This window comes from Chiloscyllium punctatum, chromosome 19 (genome assembly GCF_047496795.1).
Source record: "Chiloscyllium punctatum isolate Juve2018m chromosome 19, sChiPun1.3, whole genome shotgun sequence".
Taxonomy (NCBI): domain Eukaryota; kingdom Metazoa; phylum Chordata; class Chondrichthyes; order Orectolobiformes; family Hemiscylliidae; genus Chiloscyllium; species Chiloscyllium punctatum.
In genome coordinates this window covers 84,395,562-84,416,048 of record NC_092757.1, presented here as the reverse complement: position 1 = coordinate 84,416,048, position 20,487 = coordinate 84,395,562, and the positions used below count along the sequence as shown (strand labels likewise).

General features: G+C 39.2%; 1 protein-coding gene across 1 annotated transcript in view; it reads right to left on the bottom strand.

Annotated features, from left to right (window-relative positions):
• Positions 1-20,487, bottom strand: part of nf1a (neurofibromin 1a) — a 324,748-nt gene that overhangs the window by 136,205 nt on the left and 168,056 nt on the right. Inside the window, exons 32-36 of the mRNA XM_072589187.1 lie at positions 16,721-16,879; positions 13,230-13,327; positions 11,473-11,619; positions 10,640-10,786; positions 8,113-8,223 (exon numbers count right to left, since the gene is read on the bottom strand). Of these exons, the coding sequence (XP_072445288.1) occupies positions 8,113-8,223; positions 10,640-10,786; positions 11,473-11,619; positions 13,230-13,327; positions 16,721-16,879 (662 nt within the window). The remainder of the gene's footprint in view (positions 1-8,112; positions 8,224-10,639; positions 10,787-11,472; positions 11,620-13,229; positions 13,328-16,720; positions 16,880-20,487) is intronic.

The following is a 20,487-nucleotide window of genomic DNA, read 5'->3' as shown; positions in this document are numbered from 1 at the left end:
CAACATTGAAAATCTCACACATTATCCATTAAAATGTGTTTCTGGTTTAACAGCAGCATCCTATTAGTGGATAATATGCGCTGGCACTACACTTTCAAATAAAAAAGTCTCTTGCCCAGTGTGTTCTTCATAATAATGTTTGGATTAGAATCCACAAGTAAACAAACGCAGTTTAACTCCCTTGTTCTATTTATAATTTGGAATTCACACATCTCTCCTGATAAGTCTAAGGAACACTTAGACAGCATGTCTTTTTTCTGAGCAATACCCAAGTTCACAACATCAAGCTGCACTGTGCACTACCAAAGTACCTGAATAGATAACAGCTTCAATCTGAAGTTGTTTTTTTCCTAAGTGAAGCTTCTAACTTGGGTTGGTGGGAAGTTGTCTACTGACTTCAATTTAACCAAAATTGATTTAGCAGCAATAGGTTATGGTTTTGTCTTTTTTGTGCATATCATTTTCATGTAGCTTTGAGACAGAAAATTTAGATGTGTCAGCTACAAGTCCTGGGTGATTCTTCATAATGAGACAGTCAGAACCACATGCAGTCAGTACATTTAATCATTCCATATCCTTGGACTAAGGATGCTGCATGTCCCCACCAAAGGGTGAGAATCATAAGATATGTGAGCAGACATGAGGCCATTCAGCCCATCAAGTCTGCTCCACCATTCAATCATGGCTGATAAGTTTCTCAACCCCTTTCTCCCCATAGCCTTGATACTGAAAATCCAATATCAATTAATGTGGTCTGACAAAGGAAGTCTTACAATCAGCATTTTATACCCTTTGTGTCTACATGACGCAAGTCTTTGTAGAATTTGTGGATCTGTTCGCCGAGCTGGGAATTTGTGTTGCTGACGTTTCGTCCCCTGTCTAGGTGACATCCGGAAGCAGCAGATTCAAATCACTACAAATGGCGGAGGAAAGATCACAGAAGCGCTTCACAGGAGGCTCCCAAGCACTGAGGATGTCACCTAGACAGGGGACGAAACGTCAGCAACACAAATTCCCAGCTCGGCGAACAGATCCACAAATTCTACAAAGACTTGCGTCATGTAGACACAAAGGGCATAAAATGCTGATTTGAAAGGAAACCATAGAATAGAATTGCATACAGGATTATAGATTCAAGACAAACATTATTCTCAATTGTCTGAAAAAAGCCTTATATTTATTTAAATATTGGATTTGAGAGCTATTTCTCGACATACCAACAGTACTTCAAAACTGCAAAGTATTTGGGACAGTTAGTTGTTAGGTATGATGTATGCCAAACTTATTCAACTTATTTTTTCTTCTTAAAGTCATTAAAAAGTGCCAAGTTCAATAAAATCTATTTCTTATTATGTGTTTGCTTGTTAAGATGCACATCTTTAAGAACTAAAACACCTGTGAATTTGGTGTGAGGTGAATCGACTGTATGAAGCCACCTCCAAATGGTGCAGTGTGCAAGCAGGAATTCCAAATACATGCCCAAAACACAACATCAAGATTACAATCCAATTGCAACTAACATGGGCTGCACAGTTCAATCCAAATAAACAAAACGTTAGATCAATGTCTCTTAACATACAGATTGAGCTCTATGAGTTGGTAATTTAAATACATATGTTGCCTTGAAGCACACTCTCCATAAATTCTGGTGACTGTACAGAATTCATTAGCATGTTTCACACATTCATGCCTAGTACAACCACAATGTGGATTTGTTTTTCCTTTGAGAATAGTTATATCATCCAACATCATTCGTGCTGCATTACTTTAATGTCATCAACTAGTTAAATTCAAAAAGCTTCAAAGGGGATTATAAAATGAAAGGATAAGGGTAAACTGACTGAGGCATAACTGCATGTGCTTATACAATGGACTTGCCAACTTATTCAGTAAATTTGCCAGTCCAATGTTCAAAGAAATAGCACTAGCACTGGAAATCTGAAAACAAAAAGAAAAATCCAAAAATAAGTAGCAGGTCAGGCAGCATTTGTGGAAAATGTTAATGTTGGTATTATTTTGTCCTTCAAGACAGCAAGAAACTACAGTGGGTAGCATTTAAAACAATAATAGACCTGAAGAAAAATGCCACTGCACTGGAAAAGAAATGGAACACCAGATGAACTACTTGTGTGAAGCCAAGAGGGGATTGAATGACACTGTTAATGTTAGCAATTTGAAAAAAAAATCGACTATAGAACTGAAGAAATTTAAAAGACAGCCAACCTGAGAAACAGAAAGTAGGAACAGCTAAAGGTAGCAAGGGAATGAAGAAAACCTTAAGACGACCCCAACGGCCAGAGAACCAACTGAAGAAATGGTGTCCAGCGGTCCTCACCATACACTAAAAGGGCTGGCTTTGCTGTCATTTGCTGACTTGTAATTCTAACAGGTAGAGTAGTTATTAATATTCTGAAGCAGTAATAACAACATGAATACGACAATTTGTAGGCACAGTAAAGCAGCAGCATCTAATGAAGATTTTTAAGCCCCAAAGGTACATTGATGTTGCAAAATTAACACATTTAAGAACAATTTGTGGTAGCTGCCTGATAATACCATGTTAAAAGGCAAAATCAAGCAAGTGAGGAATCTCAAGTTGAGCTAAAGCAAAAGTGAATTATACTACAATTAGTAAAAACAGCATACAATGCGGCAAAAAACACAAACATGTTAGTCAAGAATTTCGGATGAGACAAGTTTAGGGGAAAATTGTTGTGGAACTCAAATTTTCTCTTAAAAACATATGACTGACCTCACTTTAAGATGCTGATAGTCTTGCACCTTTTACAAAGGGTGGTTTGTTCAAAGCTCCATCTAATTTCTAAAATATTGAGGTCATTGCTAAAGGCAACCCAGCTACATATTTTCCAGTGGAGCAATTATCAAGTCTACTCATCTCTGATTGCCACTATTTAGGTTGGATTAATTCCCTACAGTGTGGAAACAGGCCCTTCAGCCCAGCAGACCCTTCAGCCCACAACGACCCTCCAAAAAGTAATCCACCCAGACTCATTTCCCTACATTTTACCCCTGGCTAATGCACCTAATACAATGGGCAATTTTAGCACAGCCAATTCACCTAACCTGCACATCTTTGGATTGTGGGAAGAAACCGGAGCACCCGGAGGAAACCCACGCAGACACGGGGAGAATGTGCAAACACCACACAGACAGTCGCCCAAGAGGGGAATTGAAGCTGGGTACCTGGCGCTGTGAAGCAGCAGTGCTAACCACTAAGCCACCGTGGTGGACTGCACCCAAGTACAGTCAAACTCAAGAGGGCAATGAGATTTATAAAATTAAATGTTAACATTTTGACAATGTCGTCATTCAATCCAAACAAAAGCTTGCAGGAGCAGAATGCACAGTGAGACCTACACTGGCAATAATATCCAGAGGCAGAACCTCCAAAAACATTCAGTAGGATTTTACATTTGGTAACCAACTTAATACTGAATTAAATTTTTATGACTTTAAAAATTTTGAGGTTCACTTTATTCCAATTCAATGAAGCAACATGCCCAAGATCACTGATATTCTGAATGTTTATTCAGCAACTTCAGGAAGTTTAGAAGTCAACTACTGTGATGCACATTAATCAAAAGGTCCTGGCATGGCAGTCAAAAGAAGTTTCATAATGAGCTGGATTTTGGAAAAAAAGAATACAAGCATGGACTACTTTCTAAACGGTGAGAAAATTTGTAAAGCCAAAGTACAAAGGGATCTGGGAGTGCTAGTCGAGGATTCTCTAAAGGTAAACATGCAGGTTAAGCCTGTGATTAAGAAAGCGAATGCAATGTTGTCATTTATCTCAAGAGGGTTGGAATATAAAAGCACCATAGTGCTACTGAGACTTTATAAAGCTCTGGTTAGGCCCCATTTGGAGTACTGTGTCCAGTTTTGGTCCCCACACCTCAGGAAGGACATACTGGCACTGGAGCGTGTCCAGCGGAGATTCACACAGATGATCCCTGGAATGGTAGGTCTAACATATGAGGAACGGCTGAGGATCCTGGGATTGTACTCATTGGAGTTTAGAAGATTAAGGGGAGATCTAATAGAAATTTACAAGATAATACATGGCTTGGAGAGGGTGGACGCTCGGAAATTGTTTCCGTTAGGTGAGGAGACTAGGACCCGTGGACACAGCCTTAGAATTAGAGGGGGTAAATTCAGAACAGAAATGCGGAGACATTTCTTCAGCCAGAGAGTGGTGGGCCTGTGGAATTCATTGCTGCAGAGTGCAGTGGAGGCCGGGACGCTAAATGTCTTCAAGGCAGAGATTGATAAATTCTTGATGTCACAAGGAATTAAGGGCTACGGGGAGAATGCAGGTAAGTGGAGTTGAAATGCGCAGTCATGATTGAATGGCTGAGTGGACTCGATGGGCCGAATGGACTTACTTCCGTTCCTGTGTCTTATGGTCTTAACCCAACAGATTTGTAAACAGCAATTAAAATATAGCAAATTAACCAATTGGAAATCTGAGTCACAACCTGTTCCAATGTGATCTAAGTACTATCTAGCCCAAGTACATCAGTTTACTGATCAGAACTCTATGCAATTACTTGCATCAGAACACCAACAGTATAAGACAATAATATCCAGCTCATCATTACAACATTGAGCATTTATCAGAACCATACTCATTAGTTCAGTTTAGTTTCAGACTTTACAGATTACAAAAAAATTTAAACAATAATGGTTTCCCTCACATCCCAGTTGAAGATGCAGTTTACTTGATTTGTGGTAACTCAGCACTAAGAGATTTGATGCTGTTAGACAAAAACATTCAATTAAAGAAACTTGAAAAAGCAATTATGGTTCTTTATTAAACATCAAAATCCAATGCAATGCTGCCAAGGAATTATGAACCAAAACTGTAATTTTAAATCTGGGGTTTTAGAGTTAAAATGCATCAGTTGTATTTTATTTCCAGCACCAAATGGCCTATGTCTGGATATGATTTGCTGACTCTTTTAATCTCAATTAATCTTTGAAAGGCTGTCAAGCACTCCAGACTGACAAATACCAAACTTTGAGCCTGACATCTACAAGCTTAGTGGTCGCTAAAACACGTTATGATATATCAAGTGCATACTGTAGCAATAAACCATTGGTTTCCACACTTGTAGTTGTTACACTTGCACTGTGTTTCCATGTACAGAACATGCATTGTTGAGCATTTTCCTCCCATGAAACTAAATTGCTCTATATTCATTGTGAACATTAAACTGTTTGTTTGGGTAAGCAGCAAACCTCTTGAGTTAATGCCTTAACATTTCAGTTTGAAAATGATGGGGATCAAAAATCATTCACACATAACTACAGATGCATCTGAGGGACTAACACAGCAATAACTATCACAATTATATCAAATCAATTACCAACATTTGAACTATTCGCATAAATTTCTTGTTACTGGTTAAAGTGCTCTACACAGTATTTTGAAAAGTATTCAAATGTTTAAATTGTTCAACTAAAACCATGAAACTATCATTTTATCTAGGTTTACATCAAGAGCATATTTTCTGGAATGGAAGTGGCAATTCCAAATTAGTTTCCAATACTTGTACCTGCCACATTAAATAGTATTGCTCTGGATGCTGTATACATTAGCAATTTCAAATATATGTAAACCAAACTGTGCAATATATCAGTTAGGGCATAGAACACAGAACAATACAGTTCAGTACAGGCCCTTCTGCTCTCGATGTTGCGCCAACCTGTGAAACTAATCTGAAGGCCATCTAACCTACACAACTCCATCATCATCCATATATGTATATCCAATGACCATTTAAATGCCCTTAAAAGTTGGCAAGTCTACTAGTGTTGCAGGCAGGGCCTTAGTACTCTGAGTGAAGAGCCAATCTCTGACATCTGTCCAATATCTATCACCCCTCAGCTCTCGCTGTCCACTCTACCTAATCCACCGATCTTCTTATGTCTCTCGTAAGTCACCTCCTCACGAAAACAGCCTCAAGTCCCTCAGCCTTTCCTCATAAGACCTTCCTTCTATATTTGGCAACATCCTGGTAAATCATCTCTGCACCCTCTCCAATGCCTCCAAGTCTTCCCTATAATGCGACAACCACAACTGTACATCTGAGATCCTTATATTAATGTCAGAATCAAAAAGTGTGGTGCTGGAAAAGCACAACAAGTCAGGCAGCATCCAAGGAGGAGAGTCAACATTTTGGACAGAAGACCTTCATAAGGAATGTGGTGTCTGGTTTCAGTGATGTAGAGGTCGGTGTGCCATACTATCACCGCATCCCCTTGTCAGCTGGTTTAATGGTGAGGTTGGGATTGGAGCAAAGGGATTGGAAGGCTGTGCGTTGCCAGGATGAGAGGTTGCAGTGGGTGAGAAGGGTGGACAGAATGAGGCAGCCAATGTCACGACAGCAGTTGGACATAAAGAGGTTGAGGAAGGGTAAGAGGCCAGCAAGGGATGCCCAAAAGGATGGAATATTTTGGAACAGGAGAAAGGGTCTTCAGAGGGTGGGTGGGAATCGTGACTGAGAAAGTACACATGAAGGCAGAGGAAAAGTACAATATCACAGCACGTGCGGAATCTGTTGACAAGCGGGCAGAGTGGGATGAAGCTAAGACCTTTACTAAGGACTGACCATTTGTCCTCAGTGAGGTGGGGGCCTGGGGGGGGATATCTGAATATCTAGCAGGACTTAGTGCTGGAGCCTGGTGTAGAGCTGGAGTTGGGTGAGGAGGTGGAGATGGTCTCTCGAGTGGGCATGGTCATAGGATTGTCTCTAATGTCATAACTGACATCACCCGAGCAATTGAAGTTCCTGGCAGAGTTCGCCGCAACGGTGTTTTTGGCAGCGACATGGTTGGCGGTGTTAACGATTTGTCATTTTTAAAAGTCATTGAACATAAACTTGGAATTGATTAAGAACAACTCCATGCAATGGATTCATGCAAAAAAGTTACAACTGTTCTGAACAAGTTTCATTGTGGATGGATAACGGAGGCAAACAGCTCCATATGAAATATACTAAAATACACAAAACCTAGTTCTAAGCTGCATCATCCCTTTAATACATGGCCCTACTTGTAAAATGTAGGCACAACCAATCAATAAACATCTAAATGGCACCAGTTAGGTTAATCCCAGAGAGACTGGCTTACATCGGTCAAGAGTGGTATGCATGCTGCAATTTGCCTGAGCAAAGTTTGGGTTCCCATCACGATTTGGGAATCTTTTGCCAAATGACCATGGACAGGACACATCTGTTGTGCCAAACCCAAACAGAAAAGGGCTAACTTCTCAGAACAGCCTCATACTGGTTCGACAGACTTATAGGTAGATAGTTATGACGAGAGATTAGATGGTGTGCTGGGTAAGTGAAGTTCAAACATTAGTCAGTTTGTTAATATGGTTGCTAACGTTAGTTTCCATTCCAACTTTTTCTCCCCATAAACTGCAAACCTTTTACTCAAGATATATCTGAATAACACCAATGTAACTCAGGTGGTGTTTTAACACAAAGAAAGTAATTTCTTTTGTCTCAGAAACATACATAAGCTATTTAACCAACTGCATAATTAAATTTTCCAAACAGTTGCATACAGATCAACTCTCATTGTGAAAACCAAGTACCAGCAACACCACTACCATCTTCTATTCAGAACTGGTCAAATGATCACATTAGGTGAAAAAAAAATTGCAGTTCTTCAAAACAAAACTGCTGGACACTGATGACATAAAAAGCAAGAGATAATCTTTTCCATTCTTCACTATCTCCAGGTTACACCAAAATGTTACATCTGTTGGTGTTATAGCCATGAGGGTTTATTCATCCTGCACAAACAGCCTGGAACCTAGAGAACTGGCAGCTTAATCACTTGGATATTAATGCAAGCTAAGAGAAAACACAAACTGGTATCAATAAACATTTAAAGGAAATGTGAAGAAATTGAAATAAAAAGTTATAAAATCAGAAATAGTGAAAAGACAGCAGAAGGTGGTGAGAGATCATGGGATGAAATCTCCAGGAATTTACCCAGCTTGTAATCGCACATGGATCTGTCAGCAGTTGAACCATTGCAAAAAGACCTTTAACAGAATGCAAATCAAATGGATCCTACCTTCTAGCAATGTAGTAGAACACTGGATTCCCTGCTTTTGATGTTCCCGCTTGGTAAAAAATGTTCAGTGTTTTTAAAGCCTTGAACTCCTCCTTTTCATGTACCTGATGCCTGGAAAGAAAATATTTTATTGTAACAAGTGTTCATAGTCAATGGATGCTTGCATATTATATTATGAAAGAACTTAGATTTCACATTGCTCTTATTGCCTCAGCCAAATTACTCAGTAACCTGACAGTACAACTGCAACTGAAAAACAAGGTCATGAATGCACTATCCAGAGGTGGGGATCAGAAATGTCGACCAGGAAGGTGGGAGCCAGATGACCCTGACTAAAACTGCATAACTAGCTTCAGGACCCATGAGGAAAAACATGGAGAGTGAAACAAATAAATCAGCTTATAATTCCACCCCAATCAGCTTTGTAGACATTGGCTAAAGGATGACAACACAGCTGTCCTATGAAACCCCAGAAGGAAAAATAGTATGACAACTAGTACTGAAGTGCTTCAAATACTTGTGGAGCCACATTTCAAGCCATCAGAAACCTGAAGGGAAAAATGCAAGAACCCAGCAACGCGTGCAATGTAAATATTACTTCAGAGCTACATGGATGCGGACAAATTTAAAATTCAGCAAGCTCACATAAATGAGACAAAATATATTGTGCGAGAAAAGACAATCTTAAATCTAAACCTTAGGTTCATCAGTGTTTCCATTCACAGATATGCAGCACATTTACAAATTCCCTCTTCGCAATGTCCACAGAAAAGCATGCTATGATTAAAACCAAACAGCATTCATTTATGAAAGGGAAAATCCATTTGACAATTCATTTTTTTTTAAGGTAAAACCAGTGGCACAGATAAAAAGGAATTCATAGATTTAATAGATATATATTCCCTTTTGGAAATCCATAACTATTAGGAAGGCAATTACATTTGTCATTATAGACAAGAACTGATCATCTGGTTTATTGCACAAGACTTCTGTGGCTATGTGGTTGGCCACTAATTTTGAGCTGCACCTGGAAGGCTCTGCCGACAACAAGGTAGGATATCAGATGATAAGATTCTGGACAGGTTGTTGGCTCAGGATCTCTACCATATTTTCTCTATGCCTTTGATATGCATTGGCTTTGAAGGGAACTAGACTGTTTATCAACTGGTTTGTGCCAAGTGCAACGATCATGGGCAAACCTCTCTCAGCACACAAAGTCAAAATAAATATTCTAATGTGAAACCTTCTTGAGTGTAGCACTTCCTTTAACTGTCGTGGGAGTGTATCGCAGGCTCAAGCTCTCAAAAGATGATTTGCTTTTGCAAGCATCAGGCATTCCGGCTACATAACCAGCCCCAAACTCAGTTGGGATAATCTCAATATGATGTAGATGCTTGGCATACCAGCTCAAGTGAGCAGGTCATTGTTTGCTAGTTTGTCCTGCCATCTGATCTTCAGAAGCTTCTGAAGGCAGCACAAGTGAAAATGGTTAAACTTCTAGGGCATGACATTGACTCACAGTCCAAGACAGCTAAGCAGGGCCTGACCCTATACAGCAAACTTACTCCTTTTCATTTCCATACTGATGTTTAAAGCCTGCTTTGGCAAGTCTTTCATGAGTCTTGGATATCTACATTGACAGCATATGGAAGCGCGTTTAATCACTTTTGGCAAAGACTGAAACTTTGGGTTTGAGATGCAACTTTCCTCGAGTAGACAGGTACTTGCTTCAATTTTCTTCATAATAATATTAAGGCTGAAGCTGTCACATGCATCAGGACTGTACTCCATATTGCATATCCAGCTAAGAACTGTGCAGTCTCAAGCAAAAAAGAAACTGAAAACAGAGAAATAGTGATTGCATAATAAGAATAAAGAAGTCTTGCTACAATTGTACAGGACTTTGGTGAGACCACACCAGGACTGCATTGCACAATTTTGGTTTCCAATTTAAAGGACAGAGTCCCACTGGAAGTAGTACAGCAAAGGTTCACACTGGGTTGGCCCCTGAAATTACAAGACTGTAGTCTGATGAGAAGCCAAGTAAATATAGCCTATATTCACACCAGCTTAGAAGACTGACATGTGATTTTATGGAAACATTCAAAATTTTATTGGGTGGATATTGCTTCATCTGCTGGGGAACCAAGAGGAGACCAGTTTCAGGATGAGGTGCAATCACGAAGGGCTGACATGAAGAGAAACTTCTTCACTTAAAGGGCTATACACGTTTGGAATTCTCTGCCTCAGAGGATTGTGGATGGTCCAATATTGACTACTTCGGGCTAGAATAGACAGATATTTGGTATCTCAGTAAAGCAAGAGATACTTCAAGCTGCTGGGAAGGTAGAGGTGACGTCCAAGAACAGCCATGACCAGAACAAAACAACAGAGCTAGTCCGATGGCAGCACAGTTTTGTTTCTGCTCTGACGTGAAATGCAACTAGACTTAAACGATTGCCTCAATTGTTAAAGAAAACCGTTCACACTTCCAGTCTTTCTGAAAAAGCTGTACATAATTGCTTACCTCGTCATGAATTCCTCAAACTTGGAGCTGGTGAGGTTGAGGCTAGACCAGTGAGTGTCGGCGACAGGTTTGTGCTCAGGTGGCCCCAGATAGGCTAACAAAGTAGCCATTTTGTCAAACGGTCTTCTCCCTACAGCTTTGTGATCACTGAGAACATGAAATTATTAATGCAACCCTCCAAAAGGTTTACATATAAATCAGTGTTATACGGAATGCAGTTTATGAATTAGAAACTGATCCTATAAGAGTCTGAACAATACAGCTAAATACTTCATATAATACGCACAGCAATGTGCAATAAATACTTCATCAAAACATTTCCATAGCAATGTATGCCAAGTCAAATGTGATGATTCTTCCATTCATCAAAACATCAAGAATTTATATCAATGGACATCTCTATGAACTGCTACAATATTTCTCATGCCCATTTGTACAATTGTAAACAAACTCCATGTTTGAACTACACCGCCATGCCAACTTGAGAATGATTTATTTATAACTTGACAAGTTTGAATACCTAACTATTCATGTGGGCATAGATATTTGTGACAATCATTGGGGAAAAAAAAAGACAATAAAAGGTCTGAATTCTCAAGTCCAGTTATTCCCCTTCTCGCTCACCCTACTCCATCTGCATGTAAACTTAGGTGTGCAACACAATACAACACCACTGAGTTTTTCCAAGTCATCTTTTATAACATAGAAGTGAAACAAAGAATTAAGTTTGGCCAATATTGTTATAAGCAGTCTTTGCAATTAATTTCAACTGGGCACACAGAAAGCATCGCCAAAGCAAACATTTGCAAAAGGAAATAAAGTCTCGCACGTACCGGTTACTGGAGAGGTACTGCCCAATTTTCTCCTGGTTATTCCACAATAACCTGTGCAAAGCGAGAACATTGCCATCACTGATGAACGATAGACTGTGATTGACTGTGTCACTGGCTGGGCAGTCAGATGCTATGTCCAGAAAAAACCTTCCAAGGGGTTGGGAGTGAGGAGACAGAAGTTGGGGTAGGTTGGGGGAAGAAGTAGTATTAAAAAAATGTTAACATATATGGAACAAATATTACATTAAAACATTCCCAGCAGATAAACCACTTGAGTGATCTCCGTCAACCACAAATCATACGGCACAGCCAACCTTCCAACAAATTTGCACCAAAGTTTCCTTGATATGGGCCAAATCAATATTATCGCACTGTTTGCACTCCATTACCTTCAATATTGCTCTTGCACCACAGAAAGAACAGGTATAAAGATTGTAACCATGGAAAGACATCCACTGTGCCTAATAATCTCTCTCAAATTCCCTTCTACAGCTTCACAACTCCCATGCCCCATGGCTGGCATCAAATTCCAATTTCAGCCAAGATGAGGTGTCAAAATTGATTTCTCCTTCATTATCTTTCAGACTAATGTACACACATGGTCTGACATAACTGACGGGTTTGTTGTGTTTGCATTTGGTACATACCACGAGAAAGTAGTAGTTTGAAAGTAGCTGCATAGCGAAGCAAATTAGTTGAAAGTTGCAGTTTGGCCTGATTTCTTACTTTGTTAAATAACAAAATAATTATATTCAGGAAACAATAAGCAATACTGATCACTGAAATGTAAATAAATGTCTAAAAAAGAAATCCGTCCTTAATGAAGAACACTGTCTCAAATAAAAATTGTCATTGCAGTAAAGAACATACAGCTAAGAGCTTCTTTTTTACTTGTAAACTATTGCATACTGGAAGCACTTGGAACAGCCCACTCAGCTCAACAAGTTCCATAATATTTTCACTAAAAATGGGTCTCCTACCATTTTTCTTGTTCTCACTTCATAAGGATATCCTATCTCTTTGCACATCTAGATTCCCCACGGATCCATCCGTGCTATTCGTCTCAAGTACGTCTGTCTCTCACAAGTCCCAAATTTTCATCACTTCCTGCATGAAGTACTATTTCCTGAATGCCTCATCGATTAATTAGCAATTACCTTATAGTCATGTCACCCTTCAACACAAACTCTGATCTTTCTCTCAAGTGGAAATATTTCTGCTAGTCAGCCCAATTATGTTAATCCTCACCAGATGCTAACTGCACTTTTTTGGTAGTAAAGAAAATCAATTAGCCAAGTCACATACAATGAAACAACACTTGGGAGCTCATCCCCAGAATGGCACAAAAACTGTTTCTGAAAGATACCATAGCAAAAACCAACAGGGGTATGAATAAGAGGCAGGCAGCCAACAGAGGACTGGCAGGCTGAAATGGGCTCCATCTGCAGGTGAAAAAGGTTGGAGCAAGAAATCCAAGCTTTTCAAAACAGCTTTCTGAGAGTGCTGAAGTGATGAATTAAGCAATAAAGACACTCAAATAAAAACATTTTTGAACTAAACAATTGAAATTCTATGAGTGCATACTTGGAACATGGAACTTTGATAAATTGAAAAATGCTGAATCTTCATTAAGCAATCCATTTGTTAATAATAACAATAACATGTATATCATGAAAAATTTAATAATTTTGCCCATTTTGATATTATTTTCGATCCTTATTTTCAAGTCTCTCTCAGTTCAGGTATTCATTAATTACCTTCGGGCCGCATCAAAATTATTTTTGACAAAATCGTTGAATGGTCTCATATGTTCCTCTTTTGTAAACAGGACATGATTTGCAATACTTTGCAGAATCTGTAAAATCACAATTCACAAACAATGATTTGGTTTAATAACCAGAAGAGCAAGCCATGCACTTATCTTAATTTACCAAAAGTAAATGAAGCTGGTCACATGCTGGGATGACGTCAATACCTTGTTCACACCCTACTCTCCATAATTCACTGCAAAATGGTTTCCAGACAGTTTATCTCAGCAATGCAACATAAACACAGGTTTAATCAGGATATGCACACATATTTTTACAACTTTCTATCATTTCCACATAAATTTGCAGTTCTTGCTGTTGGTTAATGTTAAAAGAAGCTGATTAACACATCACTGATTCTTGATCACAAAGAATACGAGCTTCAAACATTTCATTGGAGTTTACAGCTTGAGCAAGTACAGCATGAGCACCATGTTGCACCTCTTAACAACCACTAACTGTCATCTACATTATCTGATTACATTTCAGTTTGGGTATACGCCATCAGGCCATTTCATCTCCAAGAGTTAACAACCCACCACCGAGACCATTTCCATGATCATTGTTTCGATTGGTAACTAAATGAATAATGGCCAGGGTGGGGAATAAAAACACAAGTAGACGAATAAAGGGAGGCAGACAACCATATTTCTATTCCACTCTAGACAGATCAATTGATGAGCTTTGAGAAGATTTGTAGTTCAGGTTGTGGTTCTGAATGTAGGTTTGCTCGCTGATCTGGAAGGTTCATTTCCAGACGTTTCATCACCATATTAGGTAACATCATTAGTGAGCCTCCGGACAAAGCACTGCTGATGATTCCTGCTTTCTATTTATATGTTTGGGTATCTTTGGGTTGGTGATGTTATTTCCTGTTCTTTTTCTCATGGGGTGGTAGATGGGGTCTAACTCGTTGTGTTTGTTGATAGAGACCCGGTTGGAATGCCATGCTTCTAGGAATTCCCGTGCGTGTCTGTTTAGCTTGTCCTAGGATGGATGCATTGTCCCAGTCGAAGTGGTCTTCTTCCTTATCTGTATGTAAGGATACTAGTGTCGTTTTGTGGTTAGTTGATGTTCATGTATCCTGGTGGCTAGTTTTCTGCCTGTTTGCCCAATGTAGTGTTTGTTACAGTCCTTGCACATTATTTTGTAAACGATAGTAGTTTTGCTTCTTGTCTGTATAGGGTCTTTCAAGTCCATTAGCTGCTGTTTTAGTGTGTTGGTGGGTTTATGAGCTACCATGATACCAAGGGGTCTGAGTAGTCTGGCAGTCATTTCCGAGATGTCTTTGATGTTGGGGAGAGTGGCTCGGGTTTCTGGACGTGTTTTGTCTGCTTGTTGAGGTCTGTTGCTAAGAAATTGGCAGACTGCGTTCACTGGGTACCCGTTCTTTTTGAATACTCTGTATAGGTGATTTTCCTCTGCTCTGCATAGCTCCTCTGTGCTGCAGTGTGTGTTGGCTCATTGAAATAACGTTGTGATGCAGTTCCATTTGTGGATACTGGGATGACTGCTTCTGTAGTTCAATATTTGGTCAGTGTGTGTTGTTTCCCTGGAGATGCTGGTTTGAAGTTCCCCACTGGCTGTTCGCTCCACTGTGACATCTAGGAATGGCAGTGTGTTGTTGTTTTCCTCCTCTTTGGTGAATTTTATGCCAATAAGGGTGTTATTGATGGTCTTGAAGGTTTCCTCTAATTTGTTTTGTTTAGTCATGACAAAAGATGTCATCCATGTAGAGGACCCAACGTTTGGGTTGGATGGTTGGCAGAGCTGTTTGTTCAAGTCTCTACATTATTACCTCTGCTAAGAACCCGGATATTGGAGAGCCCATGGTGTTCCATTGGTTGTCTGTAGGTTGTGTTGTTGAAGGTGAAGTGTGTGGTAAGGCATTGGTCCACTACCTTGAGGATACTGCCCTTGCTGAAGAAGTGTATGCGTCTTTGGGTCTTCTAATAGTCTAGTCAGTGTTTCCTTCGCCAGGTTAAATTATTTCATCCTCTTCTATCTTAGTGTCATTGATGGTCTTCAGGAATTCTTGGGTGGAGTGGATGGGGTGGTGTGAGTCTTATACTAAGTGTTTTAATCTTTGGTGTAGTTCCTCGGCCAATCTGTAAGTTGGTGTTTCCAGATAGCGAGACTATAGATCTGAGGGGGACTCCTGGTTTGTGAATTTTGGGTAATCTGCAGAAGCATGGTGGTTTGGATCCATCTGGTTTCATTTTTTGGAAGTCGGTCTTTTTTATTGCTCTAGATTTCTGAAGGTTTTTGAGTAGGGCTTGAGATTCGGTTCTCTAGTTGTGGGATCGGGTCTATCGCCACTTGTTGGTATCTGTAAGTAGTGCATTCATTTTTTCAGTGTAGTCTCTACAATTTAGAATGACTGTCAAGCATCCTTTGTCTGCAGGAAGGATAACAATTTTTAAAATCTTTTTGTAGTCTTTCCAGTGCTGTCCTTTCTTGAGTATTGAGTGTGCTTCTATCCTTTCTTCTGCTTAATGTTGGTGCGACTACCTGTCTGATGGTTTGCTGGGTTTCTTCTGAGAGTTGGTTGTCTTTCAGGATTGCTTCTAATGCTGCTAAGAAATCTTTCTTGTTCGATCCAGGCAGTTGTAATTTAATCCTCTTACTAAGACGGCTTTTTCAGTGTCCGTTAAGGGTCGGTCAGATAAGTTTCTTATCCATGCTTCAGTGTTGTCAGTGTTGTTACTTTGTGTAACTTTGTCTAGTTTTTTACTACAGGTCTAGTTTTTTCATTTTCTGTGTGTGTTGTTGTCTATTATCTATGGCTTGTCGCACTGTGTCTGTCCATTCATGGTCTGCTGCATGAGTGAGTAAAGACTTTTGGTGCAAGATTTCCTGGTTGTATTTACAGAGTCTGTTGTGGGCATCATTAATCATTAGTAAATGACATCACCATCCCAAAGAAACCCAAACATATAAATACAAAGTCGGAATCATCAGCAGTGCTGCGCCCAGAGGCTCACCCAGTAGAGTGACAAAACGTCTAGAAATGAACCTTCCAGCTCAGCAAGCAAACCTACATCCAGATCAGTTGACCTTGACAAGGTGAAGACCCAAAGACATACATGACCTTGTATTTCACATGATGCATCTCTTCTTCAGTTTGGGAATTATGGACAACATTAGAAGTAGAAACTATGGACATTTTTTCTTCTCTTTTCCGCACATCAGAGTTCTGATTAGCTCAGTTTCACTATTCACAGACATTGCCAGGATTGGCTACGTGGGGCATTTTCCCTAACTCAGGACATTGACGAACTGTATCACCCTGATCACCATCCAAGCAGTGACTCAAGCTTCCAGCAAATAACAGATTATATCTGGAACTTCTCTCAGATATTTGGCCCAGCTACTCACTGGAAAAAATGCTGAGCTCTCTGCTGGGCTCAAAACACTTGCTTGGGCATTAAATCTTTTACCTTGGACATCAACTTCAATCCCCGTTCAATTCTAGGTGGAGGTTTCTTATCGAGGATCCCTGCTTCATAGGGAGAAACTATAGCAGGATTGATGAACCGTAAGAACATAGCACTTCCCACTGCACCTATACTGTTCTGGGGAAAACGCTGACTGACAACCTGCAGGAAGAGAAAACAGAAACAAAAGCAGTACATTAACACTGAAATTTAAAATAACTTTAAACAGTCTTTAGAGGAACTGTTAATAACAGCTATGATGACTTAATGCTCAGTTTCATCATCTATATAGGTTATTATATAATAAAGCCTAGCATGCTCAAACTATGTAGTATATTAAAAATATGACTACTCATGCCACACATAGAATTTAGATGGTTCCCTGGCATCCCCATCAGGATAGAAGTGTAGGGTGCTGGAAACGCATAGCTGGCCAGGCAGCACCTGAGGAGCAGGAGGATCGAATTTTTGAGCATAAGCCCTTCATCAGGCACAGATAACCACACAATTATGATAGAAAAGGCATTAAAGTCTTGAGAATCTGTTCAAGTGAGAGATTATCCAGATAATATAATGAAGGTATGAAGCTCTTATCTGAAAATGTTCATTATCTAATCTAATGTTAAGAAAAATAGACTCTGGTTAGGATCGTCTTAAGCCATTGCTGTGGTATTGATATTCATGAACTCAGTTAAATTTCAGAATTTACTGCTAGAGAGGTCTCAATATAGAAGAATGGTTAGCTGGAACAGAGGTGGGGTAAGGGCAAAGTGCAAACAAGAAATTTGAAGTTGGGTGAGTAAGCAAAGGCAATTTTTTTTCTTTGAAGTTGGAACATAACAGAGAATCTAAGAAAAAAACCCAGCATTTATGTTGATCCCACAGAACACCCCAAAATTTTAGAATTTTGTATCATCATGAGCAGCTTTACTGAAAACCCAAATGATGATGATATTGGAAAAGTAATTTAAATACTGATGCATTTGAGTCATATACCCAGTGATTGACATCCAATAACAACTCAAAAGATCAGCCTGAATCAGTAATATCACTGAAGACATTCCCAATAATTGTGCAGATCTCAACCAACATGAAATAAAAATTCTTTAAGGACGATATATTCTGTTATTGTTGGTTTCTCCTTTTAGAAGTGTTGCAAAAGCAAACATTAAAACTTCATACAAGTTTCCTCACTGTAATCATCTTAAGTTCCAGACATTGAATAACAAACATTAACAGCTAATTTAACAACTAAAGAACACTGACTTATTACGCTTACATAAAAGTTTTACGAGTATAGTGCACAATCAAGTATACTGGAAGATTAGTGCTGATATTGATTAACTGTGCTTTAAGTCATATCTGCTATTCCCCATTAAAATATGCAGACACCCTCCATAATACGGAGAGCAAAAATGAGATTTATAGCATAAACCACTTGTGTTTTGTAGCATGAAAGTTCTATGCAAATAGAAGCTGCATGGTTTCCTCTGTTTTGTACCACTTTTAGATAATTTTCCCTTGGCAAGAGACTGCGGAGATTACATGCTCCAAATTTCAGTCAATGGTGGCCTGTAATCAGATATCAGGAACACCACAAGAGGATTCCTAATCACTAAATTATTTCCACCTCATCCATCAGCCTAAATGATACCAGTAAAACATCACAGAGTTATAGATGCACACCCCCTTCCTGCTTCTCTGTACAACAGCTGATAACAGCAATCTTTGTTTGAGGTAACGAGTACATCATTTCTTCACATGTTTGCATGTTCACATGTTCACATGTCTTACATGTGCTTTTAAAGTTAACTTACAGCATTTAGAAACAAACAGTTCACAAACAATTCAGCAGTTTCCAAACTGAAAGCTCTACAAAGTCACCCTAATCTAAATAACATCTAATTTATTTAGATGTGACTACAAAGGGAATTCTAAGCTGCAAAATCACATTGACTGCTGAGTCGAACTGCTCAAACACCAAAGTTTGGTTCCTCCCAACAACACCTGGCTTTATTTTGGATCAGACAATCATAAATACCTTCATTGAAGCACGTCACAACTGACTACACAACTGAACATAGAAGTTTGCTCCAAAAAATTCAAAAATTTAAGTTACATACATTCAAGTACCAAATCTCAGACTAATTAATTGTGCCAGTATTCAATTGATAAAAATTCAAATCATGCAGTACAAAACAGAGAATTACAATAAAGTCTGAAGTTAAAGCCAAATATCAAAAATTACATTTTAGAAACAGATAATTATCCAGTAATGCTCTGGTAATTGTCTGTACTGCGATGTTATTCAGCAGAAAAAGTATTTAGCTGAACATTTGTCAAACTGAAGTACTCAGTACACTTCTCCACTATAAATTCAGATGAAGATTGTGTGTCAAAATATCTAAATATTGATCAAATAAAAATTAAATTTAACCTCATGCTACTGGTTTCAAAGGGATTTTAGTGCAGCTTGTGTTCAAGATGGACAATCTCAACTTTTCAGTATTTTCACTCATCATTGCAACAAAGATGCAATTCTCCTTAAAAGCAATACAGCACATGTATCCTTTTTTCTACTGAAAAGGGACACTGTTAAACGGCATAAGCGTGTGAATATTATCTTAAGCATATGGCACTCTTTCAAATATTTTGGTTCAAAGTAAGATGGGAATGGTGGAAATGGTGTTGGGGTGAACGGGAAGCAATCCTTATCACACTAAAGTACGAAGATGATGTGAGTAATGGAGGCAAGTGTCATAGAAATGTAGACAATAGGAATACGCTATTCGACCCTTTGAGCCTGCTCCACCATACAACTCAGTGGTCTGTTTCTAATTATTCCACCATACCTTTTCACCCCGATGGCCAAAGTGCATGACTCAATTCCTCCTTGAAATCATGCAATGTTGGGTTTCCTCTGGGTGCTCCACTTTCCTCCCACAATCCAAAGATGTGCAGGTCAGGAGAACTGGCCATGCTAAATTGCCCATAGTGTTAGGTTTAGGGGAATGGATCTGGGTGGGTTGCTCTTCAGAGGGTCAGTGTGGACTTGTTGGGTCGAAGGGCCTGTTTTCACACTGTAGGGAATCTAATCTAATCTAATCTAACTGCTTTCTATCATATTGAATTTCACAGTGTTGCCACTGTCTGGGCAAAGATATTTCCTCTCATTGTAGTCCTAAATGCTTTATCCCATATCCATAGATTTTGACCCCAGATTCTGGATTCCTTATTATCAGGAATTACCTTCCTGCATCTACCTTGTCAAGTCCTGTTAAAATTTTATAGGTTTCTAGGATATCCTCCCTCATTCTTCTGATCTTTAGCAAACATAATCCTAAACAATTCCAATTTTTCTCATATCAGACCTGCCATCCCAGGAATCAGTCTTGTAAACTACCCCTTGGAGTAGCATTCTTCCATGGATAAAGAGACCAAAACTGCACACGTTCTTCCAGGTTTGGGGTCACCAAGGCTCTGTTGAACTTTAACAAGACATTCCTGCTTCTGTACTCAAATCCTCTCCTTAAAAAGGCCAGAGTCTTCGCTTACAAGGAATGTAATTACTATACATTACCCAAAATAGATAAACTACAGCAATTATATCTGAGAAACTATCATTGGACACAAGTCACTTATTCATAATAGCCAGCTCAAACACTTTACCCCCAACTTTACTTGAAACTTAACGCTTTATAACAGATGAAATGAAGTGATTAATCTAACCTTTCAAGACTAAAAGTGCTTCGTTCATTAAAAGACTGATT